General features: G+C 42.3%; 1 protein-coding gene across 1 annotated transcript; it reads left to right on the top strand.

The window, feature by feature from the left end:
- The first annotated feature begins 2,355 nt into the window (after window positions 1-2,355).
- On the top strand, window positions 2,356-22,046 carry SPATS1 (spermatogenesis associated serine rich 1). The gene is made up of 6 exons (XM_036415059.1): window positions 2,356-2,504; window positions 5,494-5,618; window positions 7,169-7,330; window positions 17,888-18,008; window positions 18,598-18,660; window positions 21,681-22,046. The coding sequence occupies exons 1-6, from the start codon at window positions 2,386-2,388 to the stop codon at window positions 21,826-21,828; spliced, it is 738 nt and encodes a 245-aa protein (XP_036270952.1). The 5' UTR covers window positions 2,356-2,385; the 3' UTR covers window positions 21,829-22,046.
- The last annotated feature ends 1,886 nt before the right edge of the window (window positions 22,047-23,932 follow it).

Below are 23,932 nucleotides of genomic sequence, written 5' to 3'. Positions count from 1 at the left end.
TCCCTCTCTAAAATAGGGGTGTCGAACTCAATCAGAGAAGGGGCCAAAATTTAAAATCCAGCCTAAATCGCGGGCCGAATGGTTTACTGAACAGTCATAAACTGTCATTGTGATGGAAACGCAGCGGAGTGCAGTGATGACAACGCGGTGCGGGCCACATTGCAAGGCCTGGCGGGACGGATTTGGCCCGCGGGCCTTGTGTTTGACACTTGTGCTCTAAAATATCGATAAAAACATATCCTTGGGTGAGGATTAAAAAAAAAACACACAAAACCTCATAATTTGTCATCATTATTAACTCTTGATTTTAGAGAGGAAGGGAGAGGGAGAGTTTCAAGCTTATGGATGCTTTTGGCTGTCTTTTTATTATTGATCTCTAATTGTATTGCCTTGTGGTCAGAGAATGTGGAATATTTTATATTTCTTGACACTACTTTTGAGGCTCCGTATATGGGTGGTTATTCCTTTAGCTTCTGGGGACTTTGCTCTCCTTTTCACGGCTCTGCTCCTTTCTCAACCCTCTTCTGGGCTCTATTCCACCCCAACTACTCACACCTTCACTGTCCTTGTGGCTGCTCTGGGCCCCACAGCATGTTCCAGAACAGTATGTTCTTCCCACACTTGGCTGGCCCTGAGAATCAAACACCTGAGGTGCTTCCCTTTTTTTTTCTTTTTTTTTTTTTCCCAAATACATTTTTATTAATTTCAGAGAGAAAGGGAGAGGGTGAGAGAGATAGAAACATCAATGATGAGAGAGAATCATTGAGTGACTGCCTCCTGCATGCCCCCTACTGGGGATTGAGCCCACAACCAGGGCATGTGCCCACCACTGGAATCGAACCTGGGACCCTTCAGTCCATTGGCCAACGCTCTACCCATTGAGCCAGACTGGCTAGGAACTGAGATGCTTCTTAAACACCCTGATTCCCAGGTCTTTCCTGGCAGGTCTGGGGCAAAGCCCTGGAATCTGCATATTCTCGAACAAGGGTACCAAGGTGGTTTTCATGACCAGCAAATGCAGGGAGTACTGTGCAGCCGGGAATCAAGACGTAGGACAGGGAGGAATGCAGTGCTGGGCAGGAGCATCTGTTTCATGTCTGGTTGTGTTCTGAGCTACTACGATGGCTAATCACAGCCTGGTGGGAAAGTTGTGCATACAAATAAAGATGACACTACTGTGTGAGGGGGAGCCCAGGGGAGTGTCTGAGGACAGTTCTTTGGGTTCTGATCCCCAGCAATACTCATTAGTCTTTCCATGACATATCCTTTGGAGAATGGTAATGAGATGCTCAGTAAACGTACAGTGACATAGAGCTCAAGTCAGATCTTACCTCTTTTACTTAGTTCAGAGTGGACCATGTGGAGGCGCAAGTAATATAGCATAATGGTTAGGATTTCAGACTGTGCTGTCATAAGAACTGTCATCAAATCTGGGCCAAGATGTTTACTTTCTATGTGGTTTTAGGCACGTTGCTTAACGTTCTGAGCCTCAGTTTTCTCATCTGTTAAATGGAAGGATAATAATACCTAAGTCTGTGAATTAAATGAGGAAAATGTGTGTAAGATGTTAACATAATATTCGGTACACAATATGTGCTCAATATGTTAATTAAAAAAAGAAGGAACTTTTACCCTTTGCATGGATGGACCTGGAGAGTATTATGCTAAGTGCAATAAGCAAGTCAGAGAAAGACAAATACCATGTGATCTCACTGATATGTGGAATCTAATGAACAAAATAAACAAACAAAATGGAACCAGAAGCATGGATACATGGAACAGACTAGCCGGTGCCCAAGGAGAGGGTGACTGGATAAAGAATGTGAGGAGATTAGTTAAAGAACATATATACATACCCCATGGACACGGACAATAGTTTGGTGAAGGCCAAGGGATCGAAAGGCTGGAGCTAGGGGGGTGGGAGGGGATGGAGGTGGGCAAAATGCAAGGAAAAGGGGGACACCTGCAATTATGTCAACATTTAACATTTTTTTATCTTCTCTCTCTCTATATATATATTTAAAATATATACATATATTTTTTATTGATTTTTTACAGAGAGGAAGGGAGAGAGCTAGAGAGCTAGAAACATAGATGAGATCAGCTGCCTAGATCAGCTGCCTCCTGTGCACCCCCTCCTGGGGATGTGCCTGCAACCAAGGTACATGCCCTTGACTGGAATCGAACCTGGAGCCCTTCAGTCTGCAGGTCAACGCTCTATCCACTGAGCCAAACAGTCAGGGCTACATTTAATATTTTTAATTGAAAATTATAATCTAGGGAACAAGACGAAGTGGAAAGTACTAGTATTGTCATTAATGTAATCAAATGGTGATATCTATGTGTTGCAGGTACTAAACACAAGGATTTTCTGGAATCTAAGGGATGCTTTGCCAACACAACACAACATCCTCTGCCCAAAAAGTCAGCCCCTCGTCTTCTGTTGTCACAGGTCCAAGTGTCAGTGAGCCTCCGGGCCCCTGCAGTGTGTCTGCTCGCCCAGAGTAAGTAAGGGTCCAGGGAAGAGCCATTGACAGCGGGGCAAACTCTGACCAGGGAGCCGACAGTTTGATGGGTAGCTTGACATCTTTGGAAAGAACATGGATTCTGGAGCCAGCTCTACCAGTTAGCATCTGTGTGAATTTGGGCAAGTGATTAGATGATTGATCCCCTGGCATATAATCAGTGCTGTGCAAGTGCTTGCTGTTATGAAGTTCAAAAGCAGGTGGAATGAAACTATGTTTTTTAGGAATACATACATACACACACAGGTGGTAAATCTTAAAGAAAAGCAAAGAAATGATTACTATGAGGGTCCTCTCTGGGAAAGGAGCACACAGAGGGCTTCTGGGGAGCAGGAGGGGACAGCTGGCCTTGCTTTGTTTATTCTTTGTCCTGGATGTTGGCTCTAAATTATTTATAATAGTAAGTATATTTTTATTTTATGTTTTGTGTATTTTTCTTTATGTGTATATCTTTTACAGTAAAAATTTTGAAAACCTTATTTTAACAAATTTTGTTATAATGAAAGTAATTTCGATTCATTGTAAAAAATTTGAAAATATAAAACCAGCATTAAAAAAAAATCACAATAGCCAGGCCAGCATGCTCAGTGGTTGAGCATTGACCTAGGAACCAGGAGGCCACGGTTTGATTCCTGGTCAGGACATATGCCAGGGTAGCAGGTTCGATCCCCAGTGTGTGGTGTGCAGGAGGCCACTGATCAATGATTCTCATCATTAATGTTTCTCTCCTTCTCTCTCCCTCTCCCTCCCTTTCTAATATCAATAATCCTATGTAATAAAAGCCTAATGTGCTAAGTGTCTGGTCATCCGTTTAACCAATCAAAGCGTAATATGCTAATGATATGCTAAGGCTACTTAACTGTGCACTATGATATGCACTGACCACCAGGGGGCAGACGCTCCAACTGGTAGGTAAGTTAACTGCTGGGGTCGGGCTGATTGGGACTGAGCGAAGTGGACTGGACATGCCTTGGAGCCCTCCCACAGTCTCTTGCCAGCTGGCCAACCTCCCATGTCCCTCCCTGGCCCTGATAGTGCACCAGTTGGTCCCTCAAGCATGATCTGCACCCTCTTGCAATCTGGGACCCCTTTGGGGATGTTGGATTGCTGGTTTCACCCGTTCCCTACAGGCTAGGCCAAGGGACCCCACCAGGGGTGTTTTAGCCTTAACTTCTCTGAAAGTCCATTTTCTTTTTAGGTGGAAATGGTTCTATTGGCCCACCCTGCATCACAAGATTGTTAGTAGGGAGTAAACACAAGCATATAAAGTTGCTTTGACACTATTCAAATATAGGGTGATATAATCTTATGAAAAAAGAGCCTATGATTTGATAACAGATACCTGAAAACATTGGCCAAGGCCATCTGTCCCATGCAAAGCTGCTTACAGCAGCTGCTTTTTCTGCTGACACCCACAGTACCTTGTTGTAGGTCCTTTCAGCTGCCAAGAAGTTCAGCACCAAATGTACTGCTCCGTTATTATAGAACCATTTCAATCTAGGTTTGCTTTTGATTATTTCCTCTTCTTTTTATAGTTATTCCTTTTTAATTTCCATTTAATGGTTTTATTGAACATGCATCATTTTTGTCTGCTAATTCCCAGCCTCAGGCAACCACTAATCTCCTTTTTATCTCTCTAGATTTGCCTATTCTGAACATTTCATATAAATGGAATAACCAATACGTGGGTTTTGGTGTCTATCTTTTAAAATTTAACACAATGTTTTCAAGGTTTATCAATGTAGTAACATGTATCAGTACATCGTCACTTTATAAAAAAAATGTGGTAAAATATTCATAGTCGAACATTTACATTTTTATCCATTTTTAATTTATTTTAAAATATACTTTTATTGATTTCAGAGAGAGATGAGAATCATGGATTGGCTGCCTCCTGTACGCCCCCTAGTGGGATCAAACCTGCAACCCCAGGCATGTGTCCCACACAGGAATTGAACTGTGACTTCCTGGTTCATAGGTTGATGCTCAACCACTAAGCCAAACCTAGCTGGACTATCTGTTTTAAGTGTACAGTTCAGTGTCATTAATTACACTTACAATGTTGTGCAATTATTATTTTAAAAGTATTTTCACCACCCAAACAGAAAGTCTCTATCTAATAAGCAATAGTTACCAATTCTCCCCTCTCTTCAGCCCCTGATACTAAATCTACCTTTTGTCTCTATGAATTTACCTATTCTAGATATTTCATGTAAGTGGGATAATACAGTATTTGTTCTTTTGTGTTTTGGTTTATTTCACTTAACATAATGTTTTTAATGTTCATCTACGTGTAGTATATATCAGGACTTCTTTCCATTATATGTCTGAATAATATTCCATTGTATGTATACACAACATTTTGGTTATCCATTCATCTTTTTTGGGAATTTGAGTGTTTTCTACTTTTGGGTTGTTATGAATAATGCTGCAGTTAATATTTGTATACATATATCTGTTTGAGTCTCTGTTTCAGTTCTTTTTCTTCTTAAATCCTCACATGAGAGTATGTTGAGAGAGAGAATGATCGATAAATGTGAGAGAGAAACATTGATCAGTTGCCTCCCCTGTGCACCCGGGTTGGGGATTGATCCTGTAATGTGGTATGTGTCCCAATGGGGAATCTAACCTGCAACCTTTTGGTGTATGGGATGATATGCTCCAACCAACTGAGCTTCTGTTTTCAATTCTTTTGGGTAAACCCTAAACGCTTAGGAGTGGGATTACTGGGTTTTATGGTAACTCTATATTACATTTTTTGAGAACCCACCAAACTGTTTTTAAGCATGCAACTTTTGAATATGTTTTAGACTCTCAAATTGTGAATAAATAAATTATATGCCCATGGGTGAGTAAGGAAGGGTATGCCTAATTATCATAAGTGAGGGTAATTCTAGTGTAAGATATGTAAGATCAGGTTCTAAATACCAGCCCTAAGAAGACGCTAACCCTTCTGCTTCCTTGCCAGCCCTGCTGCAGATTTGGACTCGAAGTCCTCCAGCTCACATTCTGACCACTCCTCTGAGACCTCATTGCCTGAAATCCAAAAGGATAAATATATCAAGGAGTGTAGCCTGCTAAAGCCGCAGACAAGTGAGTGAGCCCCAGATCCTCCGCCACGTGCCTCCAAGCTCAGGGTCTGTCCAGAGTCCGCCACACTGTCTGGCACCATGCACTGAAGACCCACTAGGCGCCAGGCATTTGACACGCTTCCTCTCTAACTCTCACAACAACTAGGCTGGGGAAAACATCATTACACGTTCTTCAAAAATAAAATTCCTTTATATAAAAACTATAAAAGAACGGTATCAAAGTGCTTAAAGAATAAAATAGATAGCCCTGCTGGGTGGCTCAGTTGGTTGGAGCATTGTTGCATATACCAAAGGTTGCGAGTTTGATTCCCTATCAGGGCACCTTGGTTGTGGCCTCGATCTCTAGTCAGGGCATGTATGGGAGACAAGCAATCAATGTTTCTCTCTCACATCAATGTTTCTCTCTCTCTCTCAAATCAATAAAACAAATTCTTGGGTAAGGATAAAAAATAAAGAAATATATGGAATATATAAAGAAACCACTTCCCCAGTGTTCTCTAACAGTATCCCCATTCTGCCCCATTGCTGTGAAGAGTTTAATGTATGCACTATTCTTCCAAAAATGTGGAGTGCATGTGTTTGCATATATAGATATATGGGCGGTAGTATTCGACCATAGAAAATAGTACACAAATGATTTTCACTCAAAGTAAATAGATCCTCAAGCTCTTTCTGTGTCAATACGTATAATAATTTTATACAGAAGAAGACTGAGGCTTGGAGAGGTTCAGAGACCCAGACAAGTCCACATAGTGAGGGAGTAGAGTGATGGGATCGGAACCCAAATTCGCCTGCTTCCAAAGCCCTTGTTCTTTCTTGGCGACCACAGAGCCAAAGTGCTTCTCAGGTAGCCATAGAGCTTTTAGGAGACCTTTTGTCGTGTAAAATCCCTTTAGCAATTTCATAGGAAAAGCATAGAGTGAGGAGACAAAGGCACTGAGAGGTCCAGTAACTTGCCTGAGGTCTCACAGCAGCCTTTCGCATTTGCCATAATCACATGCACACATATTCCAGGGTCACTGTCGTGCATGCATATGCCACTGTGGCTGCCAACACCATATTCCACCCATGGTTGCTGCGGTTGGCCCAGCCCTTCCTGGGTTGGTGGGCATTCTCTTCCTCCTACCCGCTCATCAGAGTGAAGGGTGGACCTTAGGTGCTTGTAAAACTGTCTCTGAGCTTCCCTACCCATACGTTACTTCCGGCCGTAACAATCGGCTTCATTTTTGGAGCAGAAGTTAAAAAAGAAAATAAATAAATAAAAAAGAAGTTAAAAAGGAAAAAAAAAACAAAAAAACAAATAGCTACCTCCAGCCCTGCATCTAATTATAACCGCCCAGAAACCTGCTTCTTAGCTTTCTCCCCACTTTCCTTCCTTTTCTGTCTAGTCCCACAGCGGCTAACCCGCCCTGATGGAGGGCCAAGAGATTATGCTTGTGGATAAGGGTGTGCAGCCAGAGGGTGCCTGGGGAGTTTCCACGACCTTTTGTCACCCCGTTGCATTCTGGGCCTGGCAGCGGTGCTAACGGAAGGCTTTCTGATGTGTTGCAGAAGATGGGCAACGCCCTGAGTGGACATTTTACCCGAGGTTTAGCAGCAACATCCACACCTACCACGTCGGAAAGCAGTGCTTCTTTAAGGGGGTCTTCCTCGGCAACAGGAGGTCTCTAGCGGAGAGGACGGTGGACAAGTGCCTCGGGAGAAAGAAATATGGTAATGTTGTCCCCTTGGACCTTACCTGTGCAATGCCTGACAACACCCTGGAGTCGTAATTCTGCAGGCCCAGCATTTCGTGGCTGGGGCAGCCCGGCGAGGCCACATGCCAGCCTAGTGCAGCCAGGATGATGGGCAAGTGCAGGGGATTGTTGGCAGGCTGCACTTTTCAGCAAAGAACTCACAACAGATGCTGATCCATATTTTTTTCCCCCTCTGAATCTCATGAAATGCTAATGTGACATTTCAGCCATCAGATAAGTTCTCTTAGATACTTATTAATAGAAACCTTCATGGAAGTTTGAAGAAAAGCATGTATGTTTCAGTTAGATGCTGTCTGTCACATGCATTTACACGGTACTTTATATTCTTCCCAAGAAAAGCATCCCATCCACCTTAGCCTGAAGTGTATATTATTTCATAGCTTATTTAAAGGTCATTGTCAAGAGCATATCTATCTATCTACCTATTTAACTTGGTGAGTTCTGTGTCCCATAATTTATTAAAGACCCTAAATGTTGCTGAGTACCAGCAGACCTTTTATGGCACACTCTTCTATAGAAATACCAGTGTGGGAGGCAGCCATAGCTTCAGGGATGAATAGAATCGCCGTAGCAGGACTACAAAGAGAAAGAAATAGAAAGTTCTCATTTTTGTGTTTTAAAATAGGCTTTTAAACTCATATCAGTAACTAATAGATTTGAAACCCAAGGATTTTGTTTAGGTAGAGAATACATGAAAAGCCAGACTAGAGGAGGTAGGAAAGAAGTTACTGATGGGGGGACATTGAGAAGCCCAACTCTTGAGATCCAAATCTAGTGGGTGACTGGGCATGAAAATAGCGGGGGCTTCTGCCTCGGAGTGTGGCTGGGGATGACCTCGAGCCTCAGAGGGAGGTGGCATCTGCCCTGACTCTGAGCTGGATAGTAGTGAAAGCTGTGGGTAGCAATGAGTGGACAGAAAGCCAGCCTCAGGGCTCACCCATCCAGGAGGAGTGGAAGAATAGCTGTCTTTCTGTGCCCTGTGAAGGCTGTGGAGGTTGGGACAGAGTGAAGGAATGAGGGAACGAGAGAAAGAGAAAGAACAAGCCAGGAGAGCTCACCCTGGGATGCCAGGAGGCCACAGTGTAATAATGCACCATGAACCGTCAAGCCAGGGATCTTATGAGAATAAACTTATGCTTCACCTAATGCATTGTGGAGAGGATGGCTTCCTGAGGCTCTGACTGAATGCCATATTTTAGCAGACAACAGAAATAAATGCCAACTCTCAGAGAGGAGCAGAGCTAAAGCGAGCAGCAGACACCAGTGTGGTGTGCAGACAGTAGCCCAGGACCCAAAACCTCCACTAAAGCCCTGTGCTGTGCTTCCCACTCCCAACTGAGATGCAGCCATAGGGGAGAACAAGAAGGACTTATTTAGCCGAAACTGATTTGGCTCAGTGGTAGAGCGTCGGTCTGCGGACTGAAAGGTCCCAGGTTCGATTCCGGTCAGGGGCATGTATATTGGTTGCGGCACATCCCCGGTAGGGGGTGTGCAAGAGGCAGCTGGTCGATGTTTCTCTCTCATGACGTTTCTAGCTCTCTATCTCTCTCCCTTCCTCTCTGCAAAATATCAATAAAATATATTAAAAAAAAAAAAAAGAGAGAAGGACTTATTTAACTGGTTTAAATCGGAAACAACTGAGAAATACCGAGAAGGGACCAAGTTTAGGTGTATATTACTTAGGATTGCGCTTGGCTGCAAGTAAGAGAAAAGCCTAATTTTAGAAGCTTAAATCATAAGATATTTATTATGTATCTAACAAGAAGCTTTGAAATCTAGGTGGCTGGTATGGTCTAGTTGCCCAGTAATGTCATTAAAGACATAGGCTCATTCTGTCTTTAGGCACTGTCATTCTTAATAGTGTGGGTGTCTTATAAAAAATACTTATCATTTACGGTCACAGGATAACTGTTGCCGTTCCAAGCATCATGTCTATATTTATGACCAGGGAAAGAGGAAAGTCTCTTGTTGCCTTCCCCTTTTAGAAGGAAGGAAAAGTTTTACCATGTGGTCCTTAGGAGACTTTCTTCCACTCATGTCTCACTGTCCAGAACTGGACCAGTGACGGTATATAGCCAGAGTGAATGGGAGGCCCTGGCCTGCATGGCTCAGTGGTAGAGTGTCGGATGGCACAGAAGAGTCATGAGTTCAATTACCGGCCAAGGGCATGTATCTGGGTTGTAGGTTCATTTGCCCTGGTGATGGTGGTGGCGGTGGTGGGGGAGGCAACCAATCAATGTGTCTCTCTCACATCAGTCTTTCTTTCTCTTCCCCTAAAAATCAATGGAAAAAAACCCTCCAGTGATGATTAACAACAGCAATAAAGAAGCAAGCTGTGGAAGTTTAAACATAGCGTGATATCATATATTAAAGTTTTTTTTTTTTTTTTTTTTTTAAGTGAATGGAGCCTGACCGGTATGGCTCAGTGGTTGAGCATCAATCTATGAACCAGGAGGTCATGGTTTGATTCCTGGTCAGGGCACATGCCCGGGTGGTGGGCTCCATCCCCAGTGGGGCATACAGGAGGCAGATGACAATGATTCTCTCTCATTATTATTATTATTTTTTATTTTATTTATTCTTAAAAAAATATATTTTATTGATTTTTAACAGAGAGGAAGAGAGAGATTGAGAGCTATTGTAGAAACGTCGATGAGAGAGAAACATCGGCCAGCTGTCTCTTGCACACCCCCTACCGGGGATGTGCCCCAACCAATGTATTGGGTCGGCAACTAAGTAATTGCGGATTTTAAAAAGAAAATCAAAGACAATTTTTTCATGGAACTAAATAACTTTATTCTGTAATGTATTGCCCATTTTGATCAATGACCTTTTGCCATCTTTCAGGCAGCATCATAATCCCACGTTTAAAAAACTCCTGGTTTTTATTAGCAAAAAACTGAATCAGGTACGATTTGACATCATCATCATTATTGAAATTTTTACCATTCAAGGAGTTTTGTAAAGATCAAAACAAAAAGTAATCAGATGGTTCAAGGTCAGGACTATATGGTGGATGTGGCAAAACATCCCAACCAAGCTCCATTAATTTTTGCCGAGTGACCAAAGATGTGTGTGGCCTTGCATTGTCATGATGGAATACAACACCTTTTCGATTTGTCAATTCGGGCCGCTTTTCTTCAACTGCATTGTTTAATTTCGTTAGTTGTTCAATGTAGACATCAGAATTGATCGTTCAGTTGGGTGGTAAGAGTTCAAAGTAGACAATTCCTTTGTAATCCCACCAAACTGATAACAAAACCTTCTTTTGATGAATATCAGCTTTTGATGTTGTTTGAGTTGGTTCACCTGGCCTGCTCCACGATCTTTTCCGCTTGATATTGTTGTAAACAACCCATTTTTCATCACCAGTTATCAGTCGTTTTAAAAATGGATCATTTTCATTACGTTTCTTTAGCAAATCGCAGCTGCTAATGCGTTGCGTTAACTGTGATTCTTTCAGTTCATGAGGAACCCATGTATCGAGTTTTTTAACATAGCCAAGTTGTTTTAAGTGATTTTCAATGCATGTATGTGATACATGAAGCTTCGCTGTAATCTCACGTGTTGTACTGTGACAGTCCGAATTGATTATTGCTTTGATTAGGGCGTCATCAACTTCAACTGGACGACCAGAGCGTTTTTCATCTTTGAGTGAAAAATCACCAGAACGAAATTTGGCAAACCAATTTTGACACTGCCGTTCTTTTAAGGCTTCGTCACCATAAACAGCACATAACTTTTTATGAGCTTGCGATGCGTTTTTCCCTTTGCGGAAATAAAAAAGCAAAATATGACGAAAATGTTCCTTTTGATTTTCCATTTTTCAATGAACGCCAAACGAAAACTACAAAACAGATCAAAAACCTTTTTTTACTGATTAACAGCTGAATAGCCAACTATCAAATAACAAAATGTGTTTTACATTTGTACTACGTCTGCAAACCTAAAAATTCAACTGAAGCCATATATGTGTGAAACCCGCAATTACTTAGCTGCCGACCCAATACATGCCCTTGACCGGAATCAAACCTGGGACCTTTCAATCTGCAGACCGACGCTCTTCCACTGAGCCAAACCAGCTTCGGCATTCTCTCTCATTATTGATGTTTCTCTCCCTTACCCTCTCTCTCTTTCTCTCTAAATTCAATAAAAACATATTTTTTAAAAAAGTGAAGGAGGTAATCAGTATGATCCAAGTCCTAACCCCAACCCATCTCTTCCCTCCTAACTCAACATTATCCTAAATTTTGTGATTATTCCTTTTATTTTTTTCCTTTGATGTTTAAAAACAAATAAATACTAAGGTATATTTTTGACTATTAATATATAGAATAAAATTTCAAAACATGTATAAGAAATGGCACATTGTCTTTATATTTGAAGCCTCCAATAGGCCCCTCCCTAAACATAACATCTTTCCTCCCCCTACTCCACTGGTAACCCCGATTACCTTCATGAAAAAGGAAAACTTTTTAGTAAGAACATTTACAAACATGTGCCAAAGTAGAGAGAAGAGTATAGTGTAACCAGATGTACCCATCACTTAGCTTCAACAATGATCCACATGTGCCTAAACCATGTTTCGTTTTACCCCTCTCCCCAGGAATTATTTTAAAACAAGTTCTAGACATCATATAGTTTCATCTGTAAATATATCCTTATGTACCTCTAATAATAAGGGTTATTATTTTTTTAAAATATATTTTATTGATTTTACACAGAGAGGAATTGAGAGGGACAGAGAGTTAGAAACATTGATGAGAGAGAAACACCGACCAGCTGCCTCTTGCACACCCCCCACTGGGGATGTGCCTGCAACCAAGGTACATGTCCTTGACCGGAATCGAACCTGGGACCTTTCAGTCTGCAGGCCGGTCTGAGCCAAACCGGTCCCGGCAATAAGTATTATTTTTATTAACATGACCACAATACCCTTCTCATAGCTTAAAAAAACAGCAACAATTCACTAATATTATCTAATATTCAGTGTTCAAATATTCAATTGCTTCACAAATGCAATGATTTAAAAAATATTTATAGTTTGTCTCAATTAGGATCTAAATAAGGTTCATACTTTGCAATTAGTTTAAAAGTCTCTTTTAATATATACGTTTCACCCTAGCTGGCTTGGCTCAGTGGGTAGTGCATCGGCCTGCACACCAAAGGGTCCTGGGTTCAATTCCGGTCAAGGACACATACCTTGGTTGCAGACTCCTCCCCGGTCTGGCAACCAATCAATGTGTTTCTCCCACATTGGTATTTCTCTCTGTCTTTCACTATCCCTAAAAATCAATGGGAAAATACCCTTGGGTGAGGATTAAATAATATATAGGTCCCCCTCCTTTTTTCCCTTGCAATTTATCTAGTGAGTAAACTTGGTTATTTATCGCTAGTCGAGAGTTTGCCTTAGCCAGGATTTAAATGATTACATTCCTTGATATATTTAGCAGGTTTCTCTGTCCTGAGTATTTCTTGTAAACTGATATCTGATTTGTCTTAGTTTGATTACTTCTTCTTAGGTGATTGTGCAAGGACTTCTTTTTTTGTTGTTAATCCTCACTCGAGGATATTTTCCCATTGATTTTTAGAGAGAGTGGAAAGGATGGAGAGAGACACAGAGAGAGGAACATCGATGTGAGAAAGACACATCAATTAGTGCCTCCTGCATGTGCCCCAATCCCAGCCAGTAGGGGGTGTGCAGGGATCGAGCCTGCAACTTGGACTAGAATCAAACCCAGACCATTCAGTCCGAGGGCTGATGCTCTGTCCACAAAGCCAAACCGACCAGGGCCTTTAAAAAAAAAAAAAATGTGTGTGTGTGTGTGTGTGTGTGTGTGTGTGTGTGTGTATATATATATATATATATATATATATATATATATATATATATCTTTTTTAATTAATTTCAGTTTGCTCCTTGATATGGATCTTTAATTGTAATGTGTATAATATGTTCATTTTTCTACCTCCTGCACATCTTCATGGCTAGAAGATTGGCTGGCTTACCTGAAAGCATAAACAAGTACAATGTGTTATGGGTCCATCAGCTGTTGATACACAGTGGCCAGCACTTCGGGCTGATACCTGTTTTCATGGAATACTTAGAAATTATGTCAAGATCCCATAATATACATAACTAGAGGCCTGATGCACAAAATTCCTGCAAGAGTAGGCTTTCCTTCTCCTGGTTGCCAGCACAGACTTCCCTCAGGCCCTGGCTTTGTCCATCTGATTACTAATTAGCATATTACCCTTCTATTATTATAGATAATAATAGTTTAAACAAGTGTATGATCTCAGAGGTGTTGTTTGGAAGATTTTCCCTAAAAGTAACATCTTATACTTGAATACAAGCCATTGATCCTTTTCCTGCTTGCTGACATTTTCTTGTGAAATGTAGTAGATTCTAAGTAGTCCTCAGACCACCTGTATCATAATCAACTGAGAGCTTGTTTTAAAAAATGCTGGCCCTAGCTGGTTTTGCTCAGTGGGTAGAGCATGGTCTCAATCCACAGTAGAGGGCATACAGGAAGCAGACAATCAATGATTCTGTCTCATCATTGATGTTTCCATCTCTCTCTCCCTCTCCCTTCCTTTATGAAATCAATAAAAATATACAGTATTTAAAAAAAAATGCTGATTCTGGCCCTGCCACTGTGGCTCAGTGGTTGAGCATTGATCTATGAACCAGGAGGTCAGGGTTCGATTCCCAGTCAGGGAACATGCCTGGGTTGCAAGCTTGATCTCCAGTGGGGGGCATGCAGGAGGCTGCTAATCAATGGTTCTCTCTCATCATTGATGTTTATATCTCTCTCTCTCTCCCTCTATATATTTTTTAAAAATGCTGGTTCTAGGAACAATTCCAGATCTTCTGAAACAGAATTTCTTAGGTTGGGATCTAGGAGGCGGCATTTTTAACAAGTTCCCTAGGGAATGCTAGGTATGCTAAAATGTTAGGATTACTATCTTATAGTATTGTATATAGCATTTACCACCTGATATAATGTTATTTAACTTCCTAAAGTTAAATACATGACTTATTCCCCCATCTAGGTAAGTTTCCCTAGGCAAAAGTTTATACCTTTGGTAGGTGGCAATTGTATTTTCCAAATTAAAAAACAGACTTGGAATGGGGGGTGCTATTAGCCTAGTCCTGATTTCCAATAATAATAATAATAATAATAATAATAACAACAACAACAACAACAACAAATGCTACTTGCACGCTTACTATGGGTCCAGATTATTCTCATTTAGTATTCATGATGACTCTGCAAAGTAGACATTTGAAAAAAAAATTATAAACAAGGCGTAGGGAAGTTACATAAGTAGCTGGAGGGCATAGAACTAGAAACTGCAGAACTGAAGTTGCACTCAGGCAGGACTGACTCCAAAGTCCCAACCCTTCTCACCACCCCTTTGTTGCTTTCTCTTGACCTGTCAGTGCCCTGGTTTGGGAGGGTCACTCCACTCTCCCTGCTTGGAACCCTCTGCCCTCATACCCATCAGGCACTCCACACAAGCTAATGCTACCGCATTACCCTTAAGAGCTAATAAGAAGTTTAGATGAAGAGTCGTAGCAATTGAAAAGGCTTTTGAAAGAGAATGGTAAAACAATTCCGTTCCCCAGTACTTCCACCTGTTGGAAGGTGGCTTCTCTGATTTCAGTAGAGGAATCTGGGAAAGTTGGAAACAGCTTTTCCTTTGGCGTACCTCACAGGTACAGTTGAATTGAGTGATATCAAAACCAGCATTTAAGAGGAAGGCAATGAGTCCTGTACACTGGGCGTGTGGGCTAAGAATGAGGACGTGCCTCCAGCCCTGCTTCTAATTGTAACCGCCCAGAAACCTTATTTCCTTTAATCTGTTCTTCTCTCCCTCCCCCTAAATTCAAACTGGCTTCATCCAGGGCCTTGACACACCCACCCCCTTCTCCCTTGCTTGCTCATTAAGCCCTCAGGACAGTGAGGCTTTGGTCAGCATCCAATAGTCTTAGGAACAAGGTCCTAGATCTACTGACTACAGAGCCAGAGTTTTCAGTCAAACTAAAGATAATGCCTTATCCCTCATCGGTTTGGCTCAGTGGATAGAGCACATGTGTCAAACACAAGGCCCGCGGGCCAAATCTGTCCCGCCAGGCCTTGCAATGTGGCCCGCACCGCGCTGTCATCACTGCACTCCGCTGCGTTTCCATCACAATGACAGTTTATGACTGTTCAGTAAACCATTCGGCCCGCGATTTAGGCTGGATTTTAGATTTTGGCCCCTTCTCTGATTGAGTTCGACACCCCTAGGATAGAGCATCCATTCCAGTCAAGGCCATGTACCTTGGTTGCAGGCTCTGGCATTAGGAAACCAATCCATGTGCCTCTTTCACCCCGATGTCTCCCTCTCTCCCACTTCCTTCCACTCTCCCTAAAAATCAATGGAGCCGAGCTGAAACCGGTTTGGCTCAGTGCATAGAACGTTGGTCTGTGGACTGAAAGGTCCCAGGTTCGATTCTGATCAAGGTCATGTACATTGGTTGCGGGCATATCCCCGATAGGGGGTGTGCAGGAGGCAGCTGGTCGATGTTTCTCTCTCATCAACATTTCTAGCTCTCGATCCTTCTTCCTTCCTGTCTGTGGAAATCAATAAAACATATTTTTAAAAAATTAATAAAAATAAATGGAAAAATATCCTCAGGTGAAGATTAACAAAACAAACAAATAAACCAATTAACAAAAAAGAGAGCTGCTTAAAAAAAAATAAAATAATGTTAGGCCTCAGTTGCTAGCTCAGCACCCAGAAAAGCAGAACAGATCCCACTGAACAAATCCTTGCAAGTTCAGAAAGAACACCTCCATGGCTAACATCAGGGCCAGATGCAACGATCAATGATTACCCCTTGCCTCAACCCATCAGTGGAGACCATGACCCTAACGCCTTCAGCCACCATGATTGATGATTTTTCCCCTATATGATCCATCACCTGGAAGCCATCGGGGAGCCAGGTCTTTGAGCATTAGCTCACTTGTGACTCTTGGGCATGGTGCCATCTCTTCAATAAGCCCTTATTTTCTTGGCTGCAAACTCCTGTTCGTGTCTTATTGGGCTTTGACGCGCACAGACAAATGGACCACTTCAGTCTGGGACCTGTAATATGATCCCAAGGCCGGGTTCGCCTTGCGGCCCAGGCTTGTTCTTTTTCACATCTGGTGTCAGAGAGGTGGTTTAAGTGACTATCTCGTACCTGCTGTCTCCTTTCGAGCTCAAGTGATTACTCATCTGGTAATCACTTCCTGGGTGTTGGAAGGGCCTGAGTTGGGTGTCATAGTTCTAGCTTCATGAACTGCAAACTGCGGCTCTTGAGCCACTTGCGGCTCTTTGACCCCTTGAGTGTAGCTCTTCCACAAAGTACCATGGCCTGGGCGAGTCTATTTTGAAGAAGTGGCATTAGAAGAAGTTTAAGTTTAAAAAATTTGGCTCTCGCCGAAACCGGTTTGGCTCAGTGGATAGAGCGTCAGCCTGCGGACTGGAAGGTCCCAGGTTCGATTTCTGTCAAGGGCATGTACATTGGTTGTGGGCACATCCCCGGTAGCGGGTGTGCAGGAGGCAGCTGGTCGATGTTTCTCTCTCATCGGCATTTCCAGCTCTCTATCCCTCTCCCTTCCTCTCTGTAAAAAATCAATAAAATATATTTTAAAAATAAAAATAAAAATAACTTAAAAAAATTGGCTCTCAAAAGAAATTTCAATCGTTGTCCTGTTTATATTTACCTCTGTTGACTAATGAGTTTGCCGGCCACTGTTCTAGCTGAGTAAGTAGTGTGGCTCCTCTTCACAGGGAAGGCCACCTCCTGGTGCAGCATGGCCCAGGCCTTGAAGCAGAAGGAGGAGTGGCCTCTCATTACCTACCTTCCTCCTGAGAGGCACAGCCCCAGACAGTTGTTTCTCAAACTTTGTAGGATTCAGGGATTCACGAGGCACTCATGCGCAGGGATGAAAAGATTTAAGTCAGAGTTTTAAAGAAATCTATGTATTTTTATTGATTTCAAAGAGGAAGGGAGAGGGAGAGACAGAAATGTCAAGAGGAGAGAATCATTGATTAGCTGCCTCTTATATGCCCCACACGGGGGATCAAGCCCGCAACCAGGGCATATACCCTGACTGGGAATTAAAACGTGATCTCTTGGCTCCTAGGTTGATGCAGGGCTAAGTTAGAGTTTTTGCTCATTGTTGCAGCGATATCTCTGATTCATCATTCACTTGAATCCAAACCTCAGCTATTCTTCTTTCCCATATTTTTGTGAGGTAATCGTAACACCTTTTAGAAAATGTCCCCAACATAGGCTCACACTTTTGTCATCTTCTCAAGGGAAGACAATTATAAATAGAACTTTAGGATACCTGTATGTACCTCATAATAAAGAACTACATTATCTTATTTCCATTATCCCATAAATCATTAAAGCAAATCTGCAGATAATTTTTAGGCATTTTAATGATTTTTTTAAAAACGTCGTTCACAGATATTGATCCCAGGAATGGAATCCCAACATTAACTCCAGGAGATAATCCATATATGTACCCAGAACAGAGTAAGGACTTCTACAAAGTAGGAGCAACTCTTCCACCAGTGAATTTTTCATTGTAAGTATATGTCAATACAGGGTTATTTAGTTAAATTGAAAGGAGTTGTATCTTTCTTTACTACATATAATTCTATTTCAAAAAGGGTAGATCTCAACAAAACATGGTTGGTGAAAAATCTTTAAAATGTCCATATGTAGTTCGCTAGTGTATGCACACATGTGAGTATAAATTAAAATTATACATAGGATCCTTGCTAGAAAAAGTGGTTGTTAATTTTATTCCTATTATTATTACCACAGCTTTTAAGACTTTTCTATTTTCATACTGAATCAGGTTTTTGAGTAGTGACTACGAGTTGGGTTCACTTACACTTGGAACTAAACTTAGAGCAAAGTGACTAAGTAAAGAGGGAGGGTCATTAAAAGAAAAATAGTTGGTGTATTACATTAAAAATACCAATTAAAAATTAACTGATTTAATGATTTTCACTAAAAATGATAGAATAGGAATTATGGCCCTTACAGTCTTGAAGCCCATAGATGACAATTAAAATGAGAAAATAAGATATTTTATTGAACACAATGATGTATTGACCTCTTTGCTGTAGAAGCAAATCCATTTTATGACCACCTTTTCTGTTTTTCAGAGTGCCTTATGAAAAGAAATATGATACATTTATTCCACTTGAGCCTCTTCCACAAATTCCCAAGTGAGTTCTCCCACCCTGTTTTTATTGTATTTTATTATCCTACTAGAGGCCTGGTGCACGAAATTTGTGCACTTGAAGGGGGGATCCCTCAGCCCAGTTTGTGCCCTCTCAAAGTCTGGGAGCCCTCGGGGGATGTCCTTATGCCCTTGGGGAGTGGGCCTAAGCCAGCAGTCAGACATCCTTAGCGCTGGCACAGAGGCAGGAGAGGCTCCTGCCACTACCACTGCATTTGCCAGCTGTGAGCCCAGCTTCTGGCTGAATGGTGCTCCCCCTATGGGAGCACACTGACCACCAGGGGCAGCTCCTACATTGAGTACCTGCCCCCTAGTGGTCAGTATACATCATAGTGAGTGGTTAAGTAGTCTCAGCATCCTTAGCATATCATTAGCATGTTATGCTTTGATTGGTTGAATGGATGACCAGATACTTAGCATATTAGGCTTTTATTATATAGGATCTTTATGAAAATATCAGTTATTATTTTCTCCTATGGAGGAACTCATGGACACCCAACACACAGGGACCTTTTGAATCCCAGTAGGTAGGCAGGGCAGTTTGTATAGAGAGTTGCTGGTGAGACACTTGGAGGCAAGTCTCTGTGGGTTCTGACAGCTGGGCTACTCACAAGATATGATTGACAAACTACCAGATGCCAGGTGGTGTGCTAGGTGTGTGCACTATGTGTGTGTGGAGGGTTATGTGGAGAAAAAGACAAGGTTCCTGATTTCTGAAACGTAAGAGATTGTTGGCAATGAAAGATGCTTAATTGAGTGCAGCCAGGGAGGATGGTTAGGGTGTGAAAAGGCAGAGAGGAAACCATTGGAGTATTCCTATATTTGAATAAAGTATCATTTATCAGATCTCATATTTTTGCTTAGTTCCATTCTGAACTTTATTTACTGAAGCAAGGTTCCAACCTAGAAAGAGTGTCAGTATATTACTTAAAAAAAAACAAAAACAAAATGTATATATATATATATATATATACACACACACACACACACACACAATATAATTGCTTTTTTACAGAGAGGAAGAGAGAGGGATAGAGAGTCAGAAATATCGATGAGAGAGAATCATCGATCAGCTGCCCCCTGCATACCCCCTACTGGGGATGTGCCCACAACCAAGGTACATGCCCTTGACCAGAACTGAACCCGGAACCCTTCAGTCCACAGGCCAATGCTCTATCTACTGAGCCAAACCAGTTTTGGAAGTATATTACTTTTTGTCCTGCTAGTTTTACTTGGGCTTCTATTATTTGGGTTTGTTTGTAAATGATAGTTTTTTTTGTTTTTAAAAAATATATATATTTTATTGATTTTTAACAGAGAGAAAGGGAGAGAGATAGAGAGCTAGAAACGTCGATGAGAGAGAAACATCGACCAGCTGCCTCTTGCACACCTTCTACCGGGGATGTGCCCGCAACCAAGGTACAGGCCCTTGACCGGAATCGAACCTGGAACCTTTCAGTCCGCAGACCGACACTCTACCACTGAGCCAAACCGGCTTCAGCTGTAAATGATAGTTTTAAATGATAACCTGATGCCCATCTATTTGTCTACATCAAGCATGTCAAACTCAAAGGCTAACACGAGCCAAATAAACAAGATTTAAGTTTATATGGGCCTCAAAAAAACAAAAGCTTCAATTTTCATAGAAACATAGGTTTATTTTGATAGAGACATGCTGAATACAAAGGGCTGAAATAAATGGGTAATCGTTAGCATAAAATAATAGAACATTTTAATAAAAATTAACAGTTTTTCTTGAACATTAATTTATCAGACACTGAATAACTGCACAAATTAATAAGCATAACACAAATAAACCTATTTTCCTTGTTCTCTGAAAGCAAAATATTTTCTGTTGCACACATCGAACAGGTCAGTCCAAGACTAATGACGTGACAATCAGCTGTTAAAATATTCGCTGTTAGTATTAGTGGAGAGAAATTGTGCATCTGTGCGTAAGGCATGTAAGGGAAATGAATGGAACATGATTATAGTAATTGGTCATTAGCGAATGTTATAGCTCCTTATTAATAATTATGTGTAACAGGATAATATAAAAATTAAGCTATGAAATTTTTATTAAAACTTTTCTTACATACCGTTATATTGGCTGGGTCACAGAAATATTCGTTGTGGGCCACATGCGGTCTATGGGCCGCGAGTTCGGCATACTTGGTCTGCATTTATCCTCTTCCTCCTTGCAGGGTCTTCCCTACCCTCCACAGGGTTATCAGGGCTTTCCCCCACCCATGGTGCATTTCTCCTTAAAAGAATGGAAGTTCTAGCTACCAAAACATAGAAATCTCCCTGCTTCGACTCATCCCAGGAGTCTCACTGCCTGATCGCTGCACACACAGCCCAGCCCAGCATATGTCATTTCAAATCTCAACAGACCGGGAGGAGGACCCTGGGTGTTTGCGTTAGCTAAGGCCCCAGCAGAAAGCAGAGGCACACTCAGCTGGGGTTCTGAAGGCAGCTCCACGAAGGACGTGTTCACAGATGTGTGAACAAGTTGCGAGAAAAGACATGGGAGGGTGACACACCCAGGGGCTGCCAACAGGGGGAAGCTTTTACTGCTCTGAAGTCTAAGCAGCAAGAGGAGGAATCGTGGTTTGCAGAGCAGTGGGAGTAGAAGGGCTGCTCAGAAGGAGCTGTGGCAGTGGAGAATGTGGCCGCTGCCAGAACTGGGGTTCCTCAGGATACAGGGCAGGAATTAGGTAAGAAATATCCCACCCTGTCTGCTCACCTTCTCATCTTCTGTTGGTGTCTCTCCTTAGCCACGCCCAGCTCAGAGAGAAGTCAAGCTAATGACAGCTGCAGGGGTCAGTTTCCCGGACAGAGAAGGGCAGAAAAAAGATCTGGGTTTGGGGCAGGGGCAAATGGTGAACAATTAGCACAGTGTTTTATTTGACACTGATCTCCTAAATTGGAGGCCTTCTTACTGAGCATGCTGATCAATTTTGCATCAGACAAATGCAAACTAAGGGTGTTGTTTTCTCCCTACAGCTTGCCTTTCCGGGTAAAGGAGAAGGCCAACAAGCTGAAGAATGAGATAAGAGAAGTTGAGGAGCTGGAGAGCTGGCAGTCAACGATCCCTTTGATAAACAGTGTATTCTCTGCTGGTGGGTTAAAGAACCTTCAAAAAACAGCATAAAAACTGGAGGCCAGTCCAGAAGAGCAGGCTTTTGAGCGGCTTCTCCATGGAGAGGAGAAAAGGCAGAGCCGATCTCAGAGTGAATGGTGTCTTTTGGCCCAGAGATGATCCCTTGAGCAGACAGGGCCCCACTTCATGGGTTGAGTGTGTTGGTTGGGAACTCTTAGTCTTTTTGTTTGTTGCTAATCCTCACCCAAGGATACTTTTTCCATTGATATTTAGAGTGGAAGGCACGGGAGAGAGAAAGACGGATGTGAGAGAGACACACTGATTGGTTGCCTCCCATATGAACCATGACTAGGGCCGGGAATCGAACCTGCAATGAGGTATGTGCCCTTGACCGGAATCAAACCTGGACCCTTTAGTCCACAGGTCAAACTGGCTCTATCCACTGAGCCAAACTGGCTACAGCAGAGAACTCTTAGTCTCTTAATGGAACACAATCTTTAACTCCATGCCTCTGTCCACAGGTTCTTTGGACCTTTCAAGACAATCCTGAGAGAAACAGGCCACCGGGCACTCTGGGGAGCCTCTTCCAGTTGATTGCATCTGTCTGTGTGACTGCTCTCAATCAAATGTCTTTGATGAGGAATCACTGTGCCTTGCTTTTCTTAACTTTATATTTTGAAAACTTTTAAACTTACAGAAAGATTGGGAGAACCTACAAATACCTGCAAATCTTTCACCTAGATTCTATGAGTGTTAACATCTGTCCAAATTTGTATGCATGCTCTCTCTCATATTATTGCTATTATTATTTTGCTGAATTATTCTGGAGTGAGTGGCAGACATCATAACCCTTTACCTCTCCATACCTGTAAACTTTAGTATATATCTCCTATGGTCAAGGATATTCTCCAACAACCACAATGCAAATATTGAAGTCAGAGATTTTTAACTTTGATACAATATCCCCACTAGACAGTCCATACTCAATTTTATTCTGTTAAATTTAATTTTCTAAGGATGCCCTCAAATTGATGGCATGCGAGCTTTCATCAATTTTGGTAAAATTGTTTTTATTTCATTAATTCCTTTTGAGATTTTCTCTATTATCCACTCAATACATGCCAGAAAAAACGTGAAGCCTGGCTCTCCCTCAGGCAATTAATGCCAGGAGCTCCATTCCCCACTTCCATATTGTCTGACTACACGGCCAAGCAGGATGACAGCTCAGTGGCACCAGCCAGGAGTCTTAGGCTCTCTCATCAATCAGGCAAGAAGCAAACATTTGGAGGAGGTGGATCCAAAAGCCACTTCTGTACAGCTAGGCTGTGAGTCTCAGCAGTCAAACCAATGCCTCAGCACTTTCATAGCCCATCTTCTTCTCCACTGAGACCCCACTAGTTGGCTAATGAAGGTACAGGTCTGGTCTCCCCAAAACCTTAGAGTGGAAAGAGAGAATTTGGCCCATGCAGGGACTCAAGAGTGCCCAAGACATGAGACACAATTTCTTTTCCTGTCAAACATTGTCTTCCTGTTATTGGTGGAAGCTGGGTATCCCTTCTCCCCACTGAGTGCTGGGGGTTGGGTTCTTATGACATCTCGAGAAAGAATATTGTACGGGAGGATGAGTGATCTTTATTTGCATGGAATTACATCTCTAGGTTTGCAAAGTCCCATTTCCCTTAAAGCATCCTGGGAGACGGGCAGCTGGGGATTCAGCGGAGCTAAAAGCGAAGCCAGTGTCCAGAGTTTCCATTCCATGGTGGAACGGGGTCTGGTGTAGCATTAGGCTGGTGGTAGTCATTAGTCCATTCTGTGGGGTCCACATGGCTGTGGGTGAATGCAGGCGAGTGAGAGTCCTGCTGGCCAGGTGACCGAGCAAGCAAGAGAGCAAGAGCAACAAGAGAGGGAATTTCTTAGTTTAGGTGCTTATGTATCTCAAATCTTCCCGCACTTGCAGTGGCCATGTCTGCTCTGGCTGCTGATCTGTTGCCAGGTGTGACGGACAGGCAGGTGCCTTCCCTAGGTCACCCTGACTTTACTGGGCCTGCGTTTCTATTGCAGCTGTCTGGCAAAGCTGCACAAATGGCATTCCTGTAAAATGTGGCCTTGCCTGTGCTCCTTTCCAGTTATTTAATAACCAGGTTCATCCCAACAG

Source organism: Pipistrellus kuhlii, unplaced genomic scaffold (genome assembly GCF_014108245.1).
Source record: "Pipistrellus kuhlii isolate mPipKuh1 unplaced genomic scaffold, mPipKuh1.p scaffold_m20_p_5, whole genome shotgun sequence".
NCBI lineage: Eukaryota > Metazoa > Chordata > Mammalia > Chiroptera > Vespertilionidae > Pipistrellus > Pipistrellus kuhlii.
Note: the sequence above shows the minus strand (reverse complement) of the source record. Positions and strands in the feature narration are given on the sequence as shown.